This window comes from Leiobunum rupestre, chromosome 4, assembly GCF_980474605.1.
Source record: "Leiobunum rupestre chromosome 4, qqLeiRupe1.1.hap1, whole genome shotgun sequence".
Classification (NCBI taxonomy): domain Eukaryota; kingdom Metazoa; phylum Arthropoda; class Arachnida; order Opiliones; family Sclerosomatidae; genus Leiobunum; species Leiobunum rupestre.
The window spans coordinates 68,884,177-68,903,583 of NC_143387.1; the positions used below are offsets into that span (position 1 = coordinate 68,884,177).

Genomic DNA, 19,407 nt, shown 5'->3' on the forward strand with positions numbered 1-19,407 from the left:
CGTAGTTTAAAGCTTATATCTTCGCGACAAATCGCTTTAGGCTTAACAAGCTTCGATCCCGTCGTTGAAACGAAACCGGATTTCACAGGCAAGCTCATATTTCGATTTCTCGCCATCAGATGGCGACTTCGACGTCTTGAGATAAATCGCTGTTAACGCACAGCCTATGTACGATTCTAAATTATAGGGAGCTATATATTATTATAACAAAAACCAGTTTAGAGCACGTTAAATATGCAGCCTTAAAGGGACATATAGCATTTGTTTGTTGATTATATGTCAAATTCATTTAAAGTATTAAAAAATATTCCTGTGAACAACAGAATGACGTCGTTCCACCTTTCAAATCACAGTCCACTGCTCCTCCAATTTTTAACACAAAATCTTTGATCCAATTTTGCCGAGAATTTTGCCCACAAAGGTATCCATATTTTTATTTATTTTCTTCCCTGCACATTTAACATAAAAATTTGAAAATTTATTATTATTATTATTATGTATTATTTATTTATTGCAATAATCTGCAACAAAAAATAAAATAATAATAATAATAAATTTTAAAATTTTTATGTTAAATGTGTAGGGAAGAAAATAAATATAAATATTTAAAATATTATTTGTTCGTTTTAAATCATTATGTTTAAACATGTTAGAATATGAAAATTAACATTTCACGCGGGCAGCCGGACTGCCCGGGCACGCGGCATTAAAACCGCCATCAAAATGAAGCCGTGTCGGCAAGTTGGCAACTTTTTTCCGACTTCCATCCGTTCCCTGAACTTAAGAGTGAAAATGGATGCCTCAAAACCGTTATTTCCTGGCTTCAAAAACTTATATTTTCTCGGCGTTATTGATTAAATTATAAATCGTGAAAAGACGGGCATATGAAGTAATACACGGTGATTTTAAATCCGTTTACAGAATTAAAATACGACAAGTGGTTGAGGTTAGAGCGCGAGCCAAAAAAAGCCTAAAAGTCACTAAAGCTGAGTTGACGTCTTCCACGACCAAACCGGTAAATTGCCAATATACGCGCAGCAGAGGTGGAAATGGGTGAAAAAGATGAGCTCTAAATATACTCCGCGGCCGCGGAGTATAATTTAGAGTATAATAAACTTATGGTTTCACACATATAACTTCACCGGTGCCTACGTTATTATAACGTAGGCACCGACTTCACCATAGAGCCTAGCCGTGGGAACGGTTCTTTTTATCGCAGTTTTTGACCCGCGTATTGGTGTTGTTGAAAAGTAAAAACAGACAGTTATCGTTCTTCTGCTGCGGCAGAAAGTTTTATAAAGTTGTTGCCGTTGTTTTATTAAATGTTTTAAATATATTATCTCCGACAATACAATAAGTTGGGTTCACTATATCGACGTTTCTCAACCAATACAAGGGAATAAGCGTATTCATAGGCTTTTAGTAATGCAATGCTTATGTTATGTTTTTAATACATTAAAATACCCGTTTTAATATTTCAGTGCACGATTTTCTAGTTGATTTCTGTGTTTTAGGCTGATTTCGAGAATTAGAAACTGATTTTCAACCAAATTTCGGGATTTTCTAGTTGGTTTCACGATTTCTAAAATAATTTTTTTCTAGAGTGTATACGGGATTTTTACGAATGTCGGATCCCTTGGGATTTTTTCAATTCATACGATATCCAACGTGGCTAACTTGTTTCTTAAAGGGTCACAGAATCGATTGATATTTGGAAGTAGGTCTTTAAAAGTGACAAATTGTGATTAGTGGGATCTGCGATGGAGAAAAAAGGGGCTCTTTTCTCCATGGATCTGCTATCTCGAGGGGAGGAGCTACTGGAAATTCAGGCTGAATTTTTCAAATTATTACGTGGCCCTAAGTGGATAAAGTTGATACTAATTAGATACTTAGTATGAAAAAGCTTTAAAATTGTTACTTTCCTTCAGATAAAAGCTTTTCGCAACGCTCGCTCTCGCGATTCACGTATTCTTAAACAGAGCCCTTGGTAACATTTAATATTTTCCTAGTGGAATAATATTTTAGATTTGCAGTAGTATCAGTATAACGTCACCCCATTTATTAATAAAGATTGGCAAATAAATTTTTAAGCTTTGAATAAAAACACGTAAAATATTACCAAACTTAAATTTCATTTTAATCTCAGGAATGTATACTATAATACACCACATACACATAAAACAGAAATTCACTGAAAATTACAGAATAAGTTTGGTAGATTTTCTTTATGTATAAAGCACTTAATTTTTCTGGTCAAGAAGAATAATTTTGGGGACAGTAAATTATTTTGGTTTAAAAAAAGTTTTACAAAGATAATTACATTCGCTTTTTTATAGATATACACTCAATTAATCTTTTTTTATCAGAGAGCAATTTCAAAGTTGTAAGCTTTATATATATAAAAATATTGTTTCGCACAATATTTTCATCTGGTTGCATAACCTTCATTCAAAATTTTCTTCGATTAATATATACGTTTCGAAAGACCTTAAGTTGGTATTTTGTTTTTCACATGTCATGCGATGATTATCCAAGAGAATTAACTTTTAAAACTTTTTCAGTCATTATATTTATATCAATGGAAATTTAAATGCACAAATTAACAAAAAATGGGGTGGGAATTGGATGGGAGGGAGTTATATATATTTAAAAAAACGTATTAAATAAAATAGGCACTGTTTGTTGAATTTGCGTTAACATTCGCACTAAACTAAAAGAAAGTTTCTTAGAAGCTATCTTGGTTTTAATTTTATACACTTTGCAATTCTTTCATCTAAACCTGATATTTTTTCTGTTATATGATTCCTACGGTACTATATTACATAAAATTTGGGGGGAAACTTATATCAGAACCTGCTGATTCCGGTGTTTGGGGACTATCCATAGTTTCTGGTCCTGCGTATTCGTGTAACATTGATGAAACACTACCCAAAGGGCCGTAAAATTTATCTTGCTCTTCACGTTGACGCATAAATTCTTCTTCTAATTTCTATAGTTTGTTTTTCATTTTTAGTATAAACTTCTACTTATTAATTTTAAAAATATTTACCTGTTTACGGGGATTTAAATTAGCTTTCCATTCGCGAAATTCATTGGTATGTTCTTCTTCTAAACGTTTTAGCTTCATAGTTTCGTGTTCCATTAGCATCTTACGTTTCTCGTTCTAATTAAAAATGATATTTTATTAGTATGAATGAAATTTTAAAGCTAGCAAAGCTTTGCTATTACCTGCATCTGCTCCATTTCTTTTTGGGTAGATTCAGCCGCGGCTTTTAACTCCTCCAGTTGTCTCTTATGTTTTAACTCTTGACGCTGCTGTTCCGCTCTATACCGCTTTTTCTCTCCTTCTTGAAACTAATTTATGTTAAAAACATTGTTAATAAGTCGAATATTTTAAAACAACTAGACATATCAATTCTGTTACCTTTCTAATTTTTTCCCTTTCTTGTTCGGGACTTTCGGGTAAATTAGCAACGCTAATTCTTAAACTCTCTCTGAACATCAACTCCCTCGTTTTCATTTCCGAGCGAATTCTCTTTGGCCATTGCCTCTTTTCTATAGCCTGGCGCTTTAATAGTTCATCTTCTTTATGGTTATTCATATGGCGTACTTGCTCCAATTCCTGATTAAAAAAAGCTTAATAGCTGTCCTTAAGGCTTGTGATTATCAGTCAAATCACTATACTTTTTCATGGCGAATAAGCATTTGATGCCTTTGCAAGAAGAAGATATCTTTCAGTTGACGTTTTGACAGCTGATGTTTTTCATGCATGTGCCTCTCTTCCAGTGCCCAAAGGGCAGCTTCTCTGGAACGCATTAGTTGTTGCTTTTGTTGCAGGAACTGCCGTTCCAGTAAGGCTATTTTTTCTCTGTGAGATTCGGTTAACCTCTTCAATGACATCTCATGATTTTCATTCAGTTTTTCTAAAAACGATCTTTCCTGTTGTGACCAGAGGAGTACGATAAAGAATTTTTTTTTAAAGTCTTACACAGCAAAATGAAATATGACAAACTTTATCAGCATGCTCCCTATCAAGATTATCTTTCCGAACGCGGAAAACATCTTTTCTTTTGTCTTTCGGCATCATTTCGACTTCTTGTTTTAGAAGTTTCAGTTCATTTCTTAGCCCTTCCCTGAACTGTCGCAATTCTCTCTCCTGGGTTAAAAATAATAAATAAATTATCATTGTATTCAATTGATAAGTGAATACAACCCAATTACTTGATCGTAACGAATCTTTTTTGAAGCAAATTTCAATTCTATATCCTGTTGTTGTTCCGCTTTTTCAACCATTTGTTTTTGATTTCGATTTAGAGCGTCTAAATCAGTTTCATAATTCCTCAAAGTGCTCTACAGTAGATTAGAATATTTTTAGTTTAAAGAGACTAAAATTTGTAAAATGGGAAAAATTTCTAAAACTCACAGTCATTTCTTGGTCAAATCTCTTGTCTTGTTGTTCCTTTGCAAATTGAGCTTTCATTTCAAGATCTTGGAACTGTTTAATTTCTTGTTTTTGTAACAATCTCAAATCTCTCAATTCCTGTTTCCTAACAATATGATCTTCTTTGGGTTGTTTGTCTTCGTCTCCATAGATAACTTTACTAGTAGTGGTAGTAACGACAACACCATCAATGACATATTTTCTAGTTCTCTTCAACGTTTTCTTTTGAGCCACGTTATTAGCTCCAGCAGCTTTTTTGGCAATATTAGCTTGCGTCCTTCCAGCCACACCCGTTGTTACAGTTCCATTATTATCTGATTTCTTCCTCAGAATTACATTGTGAACCTTTTCTCCATTTTCTTCAGCTTTCAGTTGATTTTCTTTATCACTGCTTCCTGTACTACCTAGTGTAGAAACGCTTTCGTTGTCACTAGCTAAAATTATAATTAAAGGAGATAATATATATTAAAGAAATCTATTTGAAATATTTTTTTCGACATTGCCCATTTACCTTCTGGTTTAGAAGCTTTATTTCTGGAAACATCCGACTTAGTTTCTTTGCTTTTTGGCACATTGCTTTGGACGGTGTCACGGGGCGGAGTTGCATTTTGGGGACTAGAATCTCTCTCTCCATCCTTAACGATTGTCATTTCAGAAGTGATAATGGACGGGTCTTTTTTGAGGTTGACATTAACTTTAATTTTTGGTTTTTCATCTGACGACGATCCACCACTGCTGAAAGTTTTAACAGATGAGGAACCATCAGGGCTTCTCTTTTCAACTAACCCTTTACCTTGCATGGGACGAAATAAGAAAAGGTCAGAGTTTAGAACACTCTTGGCAATGAATAGTGAGTGAGTTTACCAGAAACAACAAGCTCTTTAAGTAAATCCGGTTTAAAAGCAGCTTCAGATTCATTTGGAAGTAATTGCGTCGTTGAATGGGTTAATTCTACCCCAGAATTTTCAGGTCCTGATAACCACACAGATGATCCATTTGTTCCTTGCTGAATAACAACAACTTCGTCTTCAACTGAAGGTTTTAATTTGGATCCAGAGAATGAAATATTTTTCTCATTATCAAACGACTCCTCCTCCAACAAATCTACGTCACTAGCCAATGTAGTTGTTCCTTCAAGAGCGATAGAAGAGTCTTTCACTTCAACAAGTTCATCACCAACAGTCACGATAGAAACGTGACTTGTATCAGCCGAAACATCATTAACCATATCCGGTAATTTTCTATCTATATCGTCATTTTCGCCTATTTCTAAAAAGCTATGGTTGGAGGACACAGTGACTTCTGCTTGACCAGACGACCAATTTTTATTCCCAGAATTTCTATGAATAAACCTTTTTAGTATAAAACTTAAATCCACTGTGAAATTAAAGGTGATTAAATTACTCTTCTTTTTGCTCTCTCGATGCCAAATTATCATTAACTAGCAGATTCACAGCTTCAGCAGTTCCGTCTTCGAATCCTTCATCTTCTAAGGCTTGATGTGACTTGACAAAAGCTTGATCATCCAATTCATCATCACGCAAAGATGATTCTGATAGAAATAAAATGGATGAATTTCATGTAGTGGAAAAGAAATTAGATTCAAATGTTCATACCAGAGATTATTACAACTTCTCCATCTTGGATAGGAGGTCTGTGAGTTTGAGCAGAATCAAGTATTATGCCTTCGGAAGGTTTTCTGTGAATAAATTGCAGAAAATGCATTTAAAAGAGTAAAGCCAAAGATTGTAATTGTTTCATTACTCTTCTCCTTCAATGTGACCAGAGTGGGGCTCTTTGTTTTCTTCGGGCTTTTCATTTGTAACACTTTCTTCAGTACATTCGTGGGGACTTTCTTGTTCGCTTAAAGATGAAGGGGCTGTTACATCTGGAAGCGGCAATTTCTTTTCTGGTAACTCTTTAAGAATAGGATGTATGGGCGTGATTGTTGGGGTAGCGGCTGGGGTAGGTAAAGCGACAGCGGCAGCTGCTGGGGCGGTTGTTTGTACTGGTGGGGGAGGGGCAGGAGCTTTCTTGCTACTGGGAACAACACTCTCTTTTTCTGGTTTTGCCAATGAAGCTGAAGGTGCTGTTACTGTTTCTGGCACTGCTACTAATTTTTCTTTACTTCCTAAAAGTTAATGAATTGATATTGGCCAAAAATTTATTTAATAAGTTTTTACCTTTATTACCTTTCTTATTTTCTACCACATCTGACTCCTTGCTTGTATCCCCCACAGGTTCGCTAGCAACAGAAATGCTATCTGCGGCCAGCTCGCTGTCTACACTCAGCTGTGAGGCACGAGATACATCCACTGGCCCAACTTCCTGTTATTACACGAAATAATAATAATTAAGGTAATTATCTTTAGCTTCGTTCTAGTAATATATTACTGTAAGAGCAAGAAAAAGTTAGATGGAATAAACAAACTGGATTCATAGATTACAGAAAGTAGCTATTAAGAATGAAGGAAGAAAATAGGAACAGGTCTTATTAATCACGTACCCGTTTCTTCAGCCTGAGCTGACAAACGCAGCACAAAGTGTAAATGAAAATTTTAATAAACAGCAAAGGTGGAGAAGCAAGCATTTTCTCAAATGACTACATTTAGAGGTATAATGAAAAGGAAAAAACTAAGGCTGGGCAAATAACCGAATTAACAGAATAATTCGGTCAAATATCAAGACGAATAACCGTCTTGATATTCGCTTCACGCCATTTTTGGTATTCGATCGACTATCAAATAGCATTTGTATTATTTGGTCCTAGAGTTCTCAGAAATTGGCGGTTGACGGATAGGACGGCGGCGCTCAGTAAATTCAAAATCTAAACGGCAATTTTATATAAAAGATCGTTGTCATTCAAGGTTCGTAAATCCTGTATGGATCCCCATATTTTTAATAAGTAAAATTATTGTCATAAGTTAATTAAACTTATTTGAATTAGCAAAATTCTGGTCCAAAAATGAATCTTGAGGATAAAGTTAATGTAGCATGTTCCAGTATTCAGGCCTATTATTCGATGAATATTCGGCATATTATTCGACGAATATTTGGTATAGTATTTAATAAGGTAATATTTGTATTAGCCTAACTATTCGGTATTTCGTTCAAAAACTACTATTCGTCTCAGTATTCGATTAGAAATTTATTGGGTATTCGTTATTCGTCTCGATAGGCTAAAAATACTATTCGCCCAGCCTTAGAAAAAACCTACTTCCTATCGCTTTGCGGATGAAAAATAATTATAAATATTAAGGTCGGAAATTTGAATAGCTTAAACTCAATTTTTAATCTATTTCAAACTTTCTGTACTTATTCCTCATTTATAATAATGTTATTTCATTTTCATTACTCCTTTACCAAAGGGACTAAGTTCTAAAAAAGATAGGGAAATCTGCCGAAACCATATACTCACATCATCATCCACTTCCTCCGTAACTTCTTCGACAATTTCGGCCCTGTATTCACTGATAAGCTCTCTAATTGGTTTACTGTCAACATTATTACTGACAAATGAATGCTAAAACAAACAATTACTCATTAAATTAAGAATAGTTTGTTAAATCTTTGTAGATAATCACATTGAGCAAAGTAGTCGCGTCCGGTCTTTGTATGGGATCTTTAGTGAGGCACTGAGAAATAAAGTCACGAAAGTCCTTAGACCTAGAAAATTAATATGGTAGCAAGATATTGGATTTATTTTGAAGAATTAACCATTTTTACCATCTGGAAGGTTCATCCAAACTTGGAGGATCGGACTTTTGAATTTTTAAAAGCACACGAACTGGGTTCATTTCATGATTGGGAGGCTCAGTTTGAGCAAATTCAATGAGGGTGATACCCAGGCTCCAAATATCGGCTTTATAATCATAAGGATTATCGCGGAAAGTCTCGCAGAGAACAACTTCTGGAGCCATCCAATAAGGCGTACCGATGAATGAATCTCTTTTTTGAAGCGTTGATTTATTTTTGGCAGAAACACCAAAATCGGCTAAAACAAATGAAAAGGGAATAAAAACCAAAATAAAACTATCAACTATAAGGAAAATGCTTTTACCTATTTTAACACCACCATCAAGAGTGAGTAGAACATTGCCAGCTTTAAGGTCTCTATGAATCACTTTACACTTGTGTAGAAACTCTAAACCGCGACATATTTCTCGACATAGATATTTAATTTGAGGTTCAGTTAAAGCTTTTTCTAAATCGACCATTATACTGTCCACAGCACCTCCACCACAAAACTCTATTAACATCTGCACAGAAAATAAAGAGTTATATACAAAAAATATTCCAACTAACAAGAAATATCCACAAAACTTTACCCAAAGCTTTCCTTCATAGAAGAATGCTTCGATAAGTTCCACAATGTTTGGGTGCTTGCACTCAGATAATATGTCAATTTCAACCAAAAAGTCTTCTAACTCATCCTCCCCTTTTAACTCGCAAACTTTTGCAGCTGCTAGTTTTCCAGTTTCACGGTGTTGAGCCTAATTAATTAAAAAAATTATTAATTAAACATTGAGAGTTAATAAGTGGATTAAAAAATTACACATACTTTATACACTTTCCCAAAGGCACCATCTCCAATTTCACTAACTAGTTCCCAGAAATCTTCAGGATTTTCATCAAAACGTATACTGTGATGAACTTTTTTACGTTTTGCATCTGAACCACCAGCCCCTCCCCCGATATGGAATATTTTTTTAAAGTTACTCAAAAATGACATAATGGTCTTATCATTTACACATTTAATAATTATAGTATATATTTTGAATCTAACATAATTTTTTCGCGTTCAGTTACGTAGGACCTTGGTTATCCATTGAATTTAATTAATCTTTGCATAAAATTTATCAAAGATGGGTTTCAATTTCTTAGCAGAAGATATACTGGTCTGCATATTTATGTATAAATAACTTATAAAAAATTATATTAAGTGATATTACATATGAACAGTTCACTTCCTATGGCTTCCGAAGTTTTTAGGACTTAAAGCAGTAACTTAATTAGGCTAAAACCTTATGGGCGGATGCAAAGGCCGAAAATACCACGTAACGCACGTACACTGCTGAATCCGTGGATTAATGCGAATATTTCTCACATTTTTCCAAAATGATGCCGGAATTTTTTAGGTATTGCGCAACACAAAGATACGTATTATTTAAAAGAGGAATTTAATGTGTAACTTAGTACTTCATTTAAATACCTCTGCTATAAAAGCATAGGCCTACGTGGTCTGGTCTCAATCTCATTAGCAGCGGCTAAGCTTTTTCGCCACCCGCACCCTTGACCTCTTCTCAGAGGAACTTAGGAAGGCAAATTATGATACGCCACTTTTGGTCAATGAAATTTGAAAAAAAAAAGATGATTATTATATAATTATGCCTCCAGAATTTTTTATTCCGATGAATAACGTTTCTGCAATCTAACTAGTTTGCTTTTAAGATGGATTAAAGCCAGTAACATAGACTTTGTTCGTTAATTCATTGTACTCAGTAAACATCTTTGTGTCTGTGCACAAGTCGTCACGGTTTGGCCAAGGAACCTATATATACGTTCCTTGGTTTGGCAGACCATTGTCTTTCATAAATAAATAAATAAACCTAAGTCAATACACCCCTTTGGGTGTAGCCCTAACTGTATTAAATTTAAACCATTCCCGCCTCGTCCCCCAAATTGCGACTGTCTAATCCGCTCCTGACGAATTTCTTGGTACGCCACTGGTTAACGCTACGCTCAGCAAATATTTTCGGTCAGAATTTCAGAAGCTTATAAGTATACAAGAGAAGCCCACTCGGTGGCTTATGGAGCGTTTTGTATACATAAATAAATAAGTTAGTGGGGTTCAGTGGCAGCACCATTTTAAGTAATGGTGCCAATTCCAATTTTTTGTCCGTTCCAGCACCAACGACGGGAGTTACAAAAATAAAGGGGTTAAGATTTTTTGCAAAATTGTCATGATGTTGTCAGTTTTATGTCTAAAATTTTAATTCTACACTCTTTTCTCGTTCCATTTATTTGTATTGAGCGTTATATTATTTTTCTATTCGTTAATGAAAATAATATACTTGTTTACTAAAACTTCTATTTGAAGTTACTTTAATTATAATTTTTGTCTTACTTTATCTCAAGATTAGGACAGTGGCAGGTGCGTGAAATGACGGGTCTAACTTTACTCTAACTCTCCCCTCTAATTACTCTGTTTTTAGGTCTGTTCAGGGTTGTCATTGAAATACAAGCTAAGGAATTTCTTAGTTTGCAAAGTTATCGACTAAATTTATTCAAGAATGAATTCTGGTCCTGAAATTTGGGGCCATTGGCTGAAACAAAGAGAGGAGGGCCTGAACAAAACCTTTGGCTACTCTAACCGACTGAGTAGAAAAGTATATACCTGCATGAAACCAAGTTTTTCGTGGAACCCTTTTGATTCTGTAAAACACACCCACCATGGAGGGATATTTAATTTGGAATTTAGTCCAGATGGGTAACTAAAGTGATTCTAAAATACCCAGAAGATTTGACTGAAACTCTTCTCAACTTTTTCTTCCATTAAAAGGTCCATGCTAATAGCAGCGACTGAAAGGAAAAGCATTTTGGTCTTTGATCCTTTAAGTCATAAACTCATAAATTCGGTAGATCAAGCTCACAGTGACTGCGTTAATTATGCGAGGTATACGATTTCCTACTAGTAAGAGTGTTTTATATTGACAAACCTTTACACAGATTCTTAGACTCCAGAATGTTTGCTACATGCTCAGATGATATGACTATAGCTCTATGGGATGTGAGATATCTAAAACATAAAATCAGGTCTCTAAAGGGGCATTCCAACTGGGTTAAGAATATCGAATACGCTTCTCAATCGGGACTTCTAGTTACATCTGGATTTGATGGCAGTGTTTATACTTGGGATATCAATGGTTATTCTGAGGTAAAAAATAATTTAGAAGGAAACAATCTTTGTTGATTATAGTTTTTGAAGTAACTTTTCATTTGAATTTTAGGGTGATGTACAGTTTCAAAGAGTTTTTTACACAAATGGGTTAATGAGAATGAGACTTACTCCCGATAGCTCCAAAATGGTTATTTGCACCACAGGAGGATTCCTAATGGTTGTTCACGATCTTGATTTTGACCATTTGGCCCAAGATCTTCAAGGATTTAAAGTATGCACATTATATTTAGTTTTATTTGCTAGATTTTATTTCTATAAAAAACATTTCCCCAATTCACAGCCAAATATGTATCGACTAATCCAGATGGGTAATAGCACATACCCAATAGCCTACAACTACATTCACCATTTTACTGCAAAAAGGAATAGAGTTGAATTGATATCGGATTTTCCAATTGGGAATGAGGCTGAAGTGATATCCTCTCTACAAATTCATCCGTATGGATGGTGCGCCCTTTCAAGAAATACTAGTACAGATGAAAATTCCGAAGTACGTTATAGGCAATTTTCATAAACTCACTAATTATGGTCTTAAATAATTATTCATTTTAAAACAGTGGACTTGCATACATGACATTCAAAGTACGGGAGAAAAATTAGACATAAATGAAGAGTTAAATGAAGAAATGGAAGGTGAATCTCAAGAAAGTTTCGAATCCCTTCAAGAGGAATGTCCAACTGGAAGTAGTAGAACAGAAGGACGTCATCGCCGAGATACGGGAACAAGTACCGACTTTAACCAAGAAGATTCGTTTTCCCGAAGTTTAAGAGATAGACCAGTAGTTCACATTCAATTCAATTATGGCAGTAATAACAATAGCTTAGCTGTCAATTCCTTAACGAGTAACTCCGCTATGGCTGCCATTAACTCTGATGCGAGTGGAATTCGCAGGGTTGTGAATTTAGACCATATAGATAACTGGGGCTCGAGCTCCAATAACGAAAATGCTGGTGAGGGCAGCAGCGGGGACACTAGATCACCCAACAGTGAACAAGATGTTCAAGGAAATACCCAAAGTTTTAGATTAGGTAATATTGAGCTAAGGATATCCAGACGCAGGAATCACCAAATGACACCATCTAGTTCTTCCAATTCCGAAACCTTATTGAGAGAAAACATATTACCAGGAGAAGCTGGTCAATCCGAATTAAGTGTGTCTATACCTCAGCCGTCAAACGTGGCTGAAGTCAGTGTCTCAACTAGTCCCAGTACTCGTCCGTCTCCTAGTGTAATTAGAACTGGAAATATTTCTAATGTCGCAAATGTCGTTTCTAACCTTGAAAATGTTGTGTCAAATGCCATTGAAGGTGCTGATTCAAATGATCATCCATCTCCTAGTGTAGTTAGAACTGGAAATATTTCTAATGTTGCAAGTGTCATTGAGGGTGTTAATTTAAGTGAAAATGAAATGAGACGTATTGTTGCTTCCACAGCTTCCGGTACTAGCTCTGATCTTCCTTCAAGTATTACTAGTAATACAAATGCAAGTTCTGTTGCGGATGCCAGCAATCAGCCAGAGGTGATCATTAGAGAGACTTTCTTTATAAGAACTGGAAGAGATGTGGGGGCCAGAACCTATCTAGTTTTAGGACCTTCCCGCTCGTACAGTGGTAGTACATCACGAAACACTAGACCAACTTCAAATAGAAATCCATCTTACAACAGATGGACTGAGTCTTCGGGAAATGTCTTTGTTCCAACCACAAGCCCACGTAGCTCGAAGATTATTCACAAAAACAAACCAAGATTGACTCATTACACTGAAGAACCTAATGTGGGGCGTGGTTTCATCAAAGAGCTTTGTTTTAGCTCAGATGGACGACTAATTTGTTCACCTTACGGCTATGGGGTCCGTCTGCTTACCTTCAATCCAGAGTGTTCCGAGTTGAGTGATTGCGTTCCCACATCCCCATCTAAACTAATTGAGCTTTCAACTAATGTAGCTCACTCAAATTACGTTGTTAGTACAAAGTTCTCCCCAATTCATTGCCTATTAGTTTCTGGGTGCTTGAGTGGTAAAATATCCTTTCACCAACCTGTTCTTTAAAAACGCACTCCCTCACCTCTCTCTAAAGAATTTCAGGACGTGTAGGATATTTATCTTTTAGTCTATGCCCAGAATTTTGTGTAGTAACAAATTGAACTTCGGCTTTTGACCATAATTTTTACTTGGACACAAAACTAGGTCTATTTTCATGTTTTTCCCTGGGTGTACTAGTAAATACACTTGTTTGAATCTAATTGGTACTATTTTTTCCCCTCAAATGTTAATGATATCACGTCGGAAAAAATGTTATTTGTTTTATTGAAAGCTATGCAGATTTAGTATTCTATTTGCACGCTGTTCCTTAATATTGAACTTCTGAAATTTCATTTTCCCACACCTCTCGCAAAGACATGACAAAATTGTATTGTGTTTTATGGTACCTGTAAAGAACAGCTGTTGGAAGTGCGGCAATATGTCAAAATAGTGTTTGAAATTACTGGTAAAACTACACATTTCTATCAGGTACCACGAAGCTAGTGGCATTTTTTTCAGTGTTTGAACAACTGGAGCCTTTAGGTTTTATGGTAAAAAAGACCATTTTGATAACCACCCTACACAATAAGATATGAAATTTTAAATCCTTTAAAGTATCTTTAAATGGGTTTATTATATTATAACTGTGATTAAATTATTTGATTTACAATTTTTTATATTAATTTTAAACTTAAGATAATTGCAAAATAATTTTTATCAGATGTGATTGTAGTAAGATATATCAGAGTAGGGCCCTTGCTGATTCCAATAATCGGATGCCCTAATTCTATAATAGCCATTTAAATTGCACTTTGAGAGACCTATTATATTTTAACAGAAAATTATTTTTCGTTAACTTATTATAAAACGATTTTACCTTGATAACACCAATGAAGGTATGAGGCAAATATGGTATCATTGAAATTAATTCTTTGAAAAGGGTCAGATAATTTTGATGAATATTCAACTTCATACGTTGATATTATTCTGTTCATCCGTAAACTTTTCCAAGATATAAGTACATGTTGCTTCGAGACTGTTAAAAATCGAACTCCTTGAACCTGTAAGATATTTATTTTCTCTACGTTTGATGGTGTTATTCTTTGTATTAATTGTACATGTACCTTTTTAGGAGGTACCCCTTTCTGCGCTAAATGTATAAGAATAATGCTGGGAAGTGGAGAAATAAATTTTAATCGGATTTGATTTCCCTCAAATGAAGCGTAGGGAAAAAATCGCAATGGTTCCTAAAGTTTAACGTAAGTTTTTAAAATGTTTATTATGAAGTATTTCTTATAATTACTTCTTGATGTCTCATCTCTGTAAAGATGGACTCATTCGGAAACACTGGCTTCCCATATTTTTCCCAAACACGATTTGGATTAGTATGCTCATTGTCCACTATGTAACAGACCACAGCATAAAGACGTTCTGAATTGTGGATAAGAAATTTGGTGAATATATTTTTAATTTTACTTTCTAGGAACTTACTTTTTTTTGTGCTAATATTTAGAGCTATAGTATTCAAACCCAACTGTTTGGTAGTATCGTTACTGTTATATACAATAATTGCAATTTGATTTCTATTGGAAAAAATAACCAAAACAAGCTTTAAATACTATATATTTAAATGGGTTTCTAAAGTGAGTTACTAACCCAGTGTCATTAGAGTTAAGTTTGGTTGCTATAACACCGACATTGCCATAGTTTTCTTGAAAAAATATGATGCTAAGTTGCTAACTTTTTCACAATGAGTTTGATATAATTTTAGGTTTTTTACTTTTACCATCTTTTGAAATGTTGGCTTCGATAATTTTATTTCCCAATTTATGCCACAATCCCATAACTGTATAAATTGGTTTTCTAACAAACCTTGAGTGTTTTGGGATGGTGTTATTCATTTGAAATCGAGCCAGTAATGTTCTTTGGTTAAAATTAAACGGATGATAGCTTAAAAATCCATTGTCATTACTCAGTAATGAAAATGAAATGTTTTTTCCAGGACTTGATCTTAAAAAATATTCCTTTATGTGTTGATCGATGATCTACAAAGTATTGATACATAGAATTTTAAGTATCCAAGTTTTAAATAATTTATACCATCCCCCACTTTAGTGGCGATTGCGGCATATGTGGCATCTGCCCTCCATGGAAAATTTTTGATCCACCCAACTAGAGGGTCAGCTTCACTAAATATTAGGATTTATAAATAAACTATCGCAATACGATATATATATATATTATATAACTCATTAATCATTATCTACTTATTTTGAATTTCAACATTTTTTAAGTTAGGATAAATATTCCTTATAGTTTTTATAGTTTCTCTTTCCAATTGTATAATTTTTTGTGATGAGCCAGAACCCTGTTAGTTTTATTTTTCAGTATACATGGCAACACATTTTTATTTGACCTCTTTCTTACTTTTTTGTGTAGAGATATGTAGTCTAATCTCACTTTTTTCTTTGGGAAAAAACTAGTCCCATTGTTGCAATGACTCAATAAAGTCCAACAGAATGAATTCTTTGAATGTAAATCGTGACATTCTCCACCTGGACCTCCAAATTTTAATTTTCTAGAGCATTTTGAAAGACCCTCAGATGTTGCATCGAAGTAGTTAAGAAAACCTGCACTGGTAATTAATTTTCAATTTTCTTTTTTAGTTATAAGCATAAATTAACGTTAACCTTTAGCCGTCATGTTAATGTTATCAAAGTGACCAAAGAGTGGTTCATTCCACGATTCAAAATTCCATTGAGTGACGTATGGTAGACCAAATTTATCTAATATAGTGGTAAATTTTACTTTCAAAATTAATATTTATTTCCCCAACATTGATACCAATTAGATGTTGTGCCATGTTGAACACTAAATTTTTCCAGCTATAAACTTGTTTCTTGTCATTAAAGTTGTTGAAAGCGTTTGAGGGGTTTCCCATTAGCTCAAATCCAAATTTTAATCCATGTTTTTGGAAAAATGAAACAAAGTTGTCCAAATGTGTAAAATTTGGTTGAATTTCCCTGTTAGTCCTATAATTTCGTTAGGTTAATTTCAAATTAAAATTTGAATACTTTTTGGAACTTACGTATTAATGGTAATTAAATTCATCAAGTAATGAATCCTAATTTGCATTTGATGATGCGTAGGTATAGCTGCTATTAAAGCAAGATTATGTTTTGTATCTTTGCACAGAAAGAATTCTGAAGCTCTTTCATGAGGATCTGGGGGGCTGATTACATAGGTACAGTAAATTAGATTATAGACGTAGCAAAAGACATATTTACCAAAAGCCAGAATTTTCCCAAAAAGCATTTATCAACCCTTCAACCTTAGCTTCATTTACGTTTATTTCTACATGAATATGACATTTCCCAATGAGTATTTGAGTAAGAAGTATTAGAGTAAAATAAAATTTTAGTGGCATAGCTAAGCTTTTAGCCTTAAAAAACTTTGTGGTTTGACATCATTATTTAATCTCAATGAACTTTCAACTTTAACATTTGAAGGACAAAGTTTTATAATGATACATAAATTTAATGAAACCTATTTTTACATATATTTCTTTCTTTTAAGTTACAAAATTCTGTTTTAAACAAAAAACATTAGGAATGATCAGAAAAATTATCCAGTTAACCCATTCAGTACTTAAGAAACCATATAAGTTTCAACTTGATTACAAACACTACAAGCTTTTACATCTGCCAAACTCTTACTTGTTTAAAGTTTATTAATACATTAAAACCAGCTCATTATAATTTTCCAGATTTAAATTAAGCAATACCTATATTAACATTTAACAGCTTTCCTATATACTTTTTGTCTTGGGACATTTAAACACTTTTTTTTAAATAGGACATGGAAAGTATTGGATGTTTTCCCCCATTTTAAAGACTAGATGGGAAGGGTTATTTTACTAAGCGTAAATTTTGATGTAGTTGAGGTTTAATGTCACAAACGAAATCTAAAAGTTGGTCAATGACTTTGTCCTTGTTAGTCTGAACAGAACGTGACATAGTTTCAATTTTAGCTTTAGTATCGACTTCTATTTTGGTAGCAATATCGCCCCGAGAGCCCATGTGAGCCGATTCATATTCTTTGAACTGCCTTTCTTTTTCAGATCTGAATTTTTCAATTTCGGCTTGAGCTTCTTCCTTTGCCTGCTTTAGTCTTCTAGCTTTTCGCTTCCTAGCCTCTGCAACCTTCTCGGCTGCCCTCTTTTCCGCAGCCAAGAGTTGTTGAATACCTTGTGTTTGGCTAGTCATATCTAATTCGAACTATTCTATTAGTGCGTATCTTAGGAAAAAGTAAAGTTATTTAAAATTATTACTTTTACGTTCGATGTTTTCCTATAAGAAAAAATTTGTAGGAGTATCTTAATTTGGTTTGCGAAAAAAAATAGTTTGGAGTCACCTGACTAGACAATCACGTGCATAAGCAAATTCAACCAGGCTTGGAAATAAGTGGTGGTCACTGGGTCAAAGACCAGTTTATTAATTGCTCGGACCAGTTTTTTTATTCAAAAGCTAGGGGTTCACTGGTCCAGTGTCCAGTTTATTAATTCAAAATTATCTACCGTATTATTAACCAACTGGTCTACGTGACCGCTTAAATAATTCATGTGTTGGGAGCAGGCTTGGAAATAAGCGGTGGTCACTGGGTCAAAGACCAGTTTATTAATTGCTCGGACCAGTTTTTTTATTCAAAAGCTAGGGGTTCACTGGTCCAGTGTCCAGTTTATTAATTCAAAATTATCTACCGTATTATTAACCAACTGGTCTACGTGACCACTTAAATAATTCATGTGTTGGGAGTCACTGGCCAAATAGACCAGTTTAGAAATAAACCTTATTTCCAAGCCTGGGGCCCTATTCTGAGATAGTCGCTACCTTACCGACTAAAATATTAACCACTATTTTACCGATTTCTCTTTAGCGACTTTTTCATACCGATCAAAAATTTCGTATTCTAAGCATAGTGGATAGGATGGTCGTTAGGAGAAAAGTCGGTAACTTGGGATTACCACCGGAGTTTTAGGGTTTTTTTTCCTCCTAAATTTTTTGCATCACGTGAGATAGACGAGCCAATCAAAGAGCTGTATTTTATCGGATATAATTTCGTTAAAATAAACCACGTGATTCAACAGACGACGGCCGTGTGCTTTCTTTCTTAGCTTATTGTTTAGCCTAGGTATTTCGGATTTTCATCTTCAAATAAGATTTAAATTTACAAAAATGGGACCGAAACGTGAACCAAAGTTACCGAAAGGCAATTGATTAATCTTTTAGAATTCATGGAAATTCACAAAGAATTAGTATCCGGGAAATTTAGCCTCAGCTTCACAAAACCAATGTCCCAGAAATTGTGGGGAGAAATAACTTTAAAGTTAAATAGTTACGGTGCTGGACCTAACAAAGACGCTGCCAGTTGGAAACGAGTATGTATAGATTTTCATTAAATAATAATCGAAATGAATGATCAAGTACATTTTATTTTCAGAAATGGATCGAATGGAAATCGGATACCAAATTTAAAGCGGGCAGGCGAAAAGAAAGCCAACGGGTGGTGGTCAACGACCCAAAGATATTGATCTTAATCATATTGAGTGTAGGTTATTGGCTCTGTTGGACCAATTTGTGTGGAAGGAGATCCTGAAATTGTCGAGGCTGGATTCGCTTCGGATGATAATGAGACATTCGTAAGTATTTGAATCAACTTTATGCTTAAATACAGAAGCAATTTGTAATGAAATATTTTCATTTCAAGTTATTAATGCCAAATCAATTACAGCATTGTGGAAATGGTAGGACAGTATCATCACTGGCAGCACCATCAGAAATTCAGACTGCGGAATCTTCAGCCACAGAAAGATTGGACGTAGTTACGAATGAATTTGTTTACTCTCCTAATTATTTAGGGTCACCTCCTCAACATAGTTCACCCTTAATTAATGATCATCAAAACCAAACTTCAGTGAACAAGAA

At 34.5% G+C, this 19,407-nt stretch overlaps 4 protein-coding genes across 5 annotated transcripts; 1 reads left to right on the forward strand and 3 right to left on the reverse strand.

Annotated features, from left to right (window-relative positions):
* Positions 1 to 2,143: 2,143 nt before the first annotated feature.
* Slik (Sterile20-like kinase) lies at positions 2,144 to 9,728 on the reverse strand. 2 transcript variants are annotated; one of them, XM_090173986.1, is made up of 20 exons: positions 9,003 to 9,728; positions 8,770 to 8,934; positions 8,502 to 8,700; positions 8,168 to 8,435; positions 8,026 to 8,107; positions 7,860 to 7,964; positions 6,625 to 6,769; positions 6,206 to 6,572; positions 6,058 to 6,140; positions 5,846 to 5,993; positions 5,306 to 5,781; positions 4,953 to 5,234; positions 4,424 to 4,875; positions 4,222 to 4,350; positions 4,013 to 4,156; positions 3,685 to 3,939; positions 3,425 to 3,622; positions 3,229 to 3,354; positions 3,050 to 3,163; positions 2,144 to 2,989 (listed from the first exon to the last, which is right to left on the reverse strand). In XM_090173986.1, the coding sequence occupies exons 1-20, from the start codon at positions 9,171 to 9,173 to the stop codon at positions 2,819 to 2,821; spliced, it is 4,080 nt and encodes a 1,359-aa protein (XP_090030112.1). In that variant the 5' UTR covers positions 9,174 to 9,728; the 3' UTR covers positions 2,144 to 2,818. The 2 variants fall into 2 exon arrangements, with proteins under 2 accessions (XP_090030112.1, XP_090030113.1); XM_090173987.1 differs by having other exon boundaries at positions 2,145 to 2,989; positions 6,634 to 6,769; positions 9,003 to 9,727.
* A 694-nt stretch (positions 9,729 to 10,422) lies between these two features.
* LOC149948842 (DDB1- and CUL4-associated factor 10 homolog) lies at positions 10,423 to 14,093 on the forward strand. Its single transcript, XM_090173988.1, has 7 exons — positions 10,423 to 10,595; positions 10,657 to 10,931; positions 11,004 to 11,117; positions 11,171 to 11,378; positions 11,452 to 11,613; positions 11,683 to 11,892; positions 11,960 to 14,093. The coding sequence occupies exons 2-7, from the start codon at positions 10,735 to 10,737 to the stop codon at positions 13,448 to 13,450; spliced, it is 2,382 nt and encodes a 793-aa protein (XP_090030114.1). The 5' UTR covers positions 10,423 to 10,595; positions 10,657 to 10,734; the 3' UTR covers positions 13,451 to 14,093.
* On the reverse strand, positions 14,055 to 16,888 carry Idua (alpha-L-iduronidase). Its single transcript, XM_090171167.1, has 14 exons — positions 16,711 to 16,888; positions 16,512 to 16,655; positions 16,268 to 16,455; positions 16,114 to 16,209; positions 15,851 to 16,053; positions 15,691 to 15,791; positions 15,534 to 15,612; positions 15,210 to 15,468; positions 15,080 to 15,134; positions 14,915 to 15,006; positions 14,727 to 14,854; positions 14,548 to 14,670; positions 14,301 to 14,484; positions 14,055 to 14,244 (listed from the first exon to the last, which is right to left on the reverse strand). The coding sequence occupies exons 1-14, from the start codon at positions 16,848 to 16,850 to the stop codon at positions 14,141 to 14,143; spliced, it is 1,896 nt and encodes a 631-aa protein (XP_090027293.1). The 5' UTR covers positions 16,851 to 16,888; the 3' UTR covers positions 14,055 to 14,140.
* A 250-nt stretch (positions 16,889 to 17,138) lies between these two features.
* On the reverse strand, positions 17,139 to 17,880 carry Vha13 (V-type proton ATPase subunit Vha13). Its single transcript, XM_090173995.1, has 2 exons — positions 17,754 to 17,880; positions 17,139 to 17,690 (listed from the first exon to the last, which is right to left on the reverse strand). The coding sequence occupies exon 2, from the start codon at positions 17,686 to 17,688 to the stop codon at positions 17,332 to 17,334; it is 357 nt and encodes a 118-aa protein (XP_090030121.1). The 5' UTR covers positions 17,689 to 17,690; positions 17,754 to 17,880; the 3' UTR covers positions 17,139 to 17,331.
* Between the last annotated feature and the right edge of the window lie 1,527 nt (positions 17,881 to 19,407).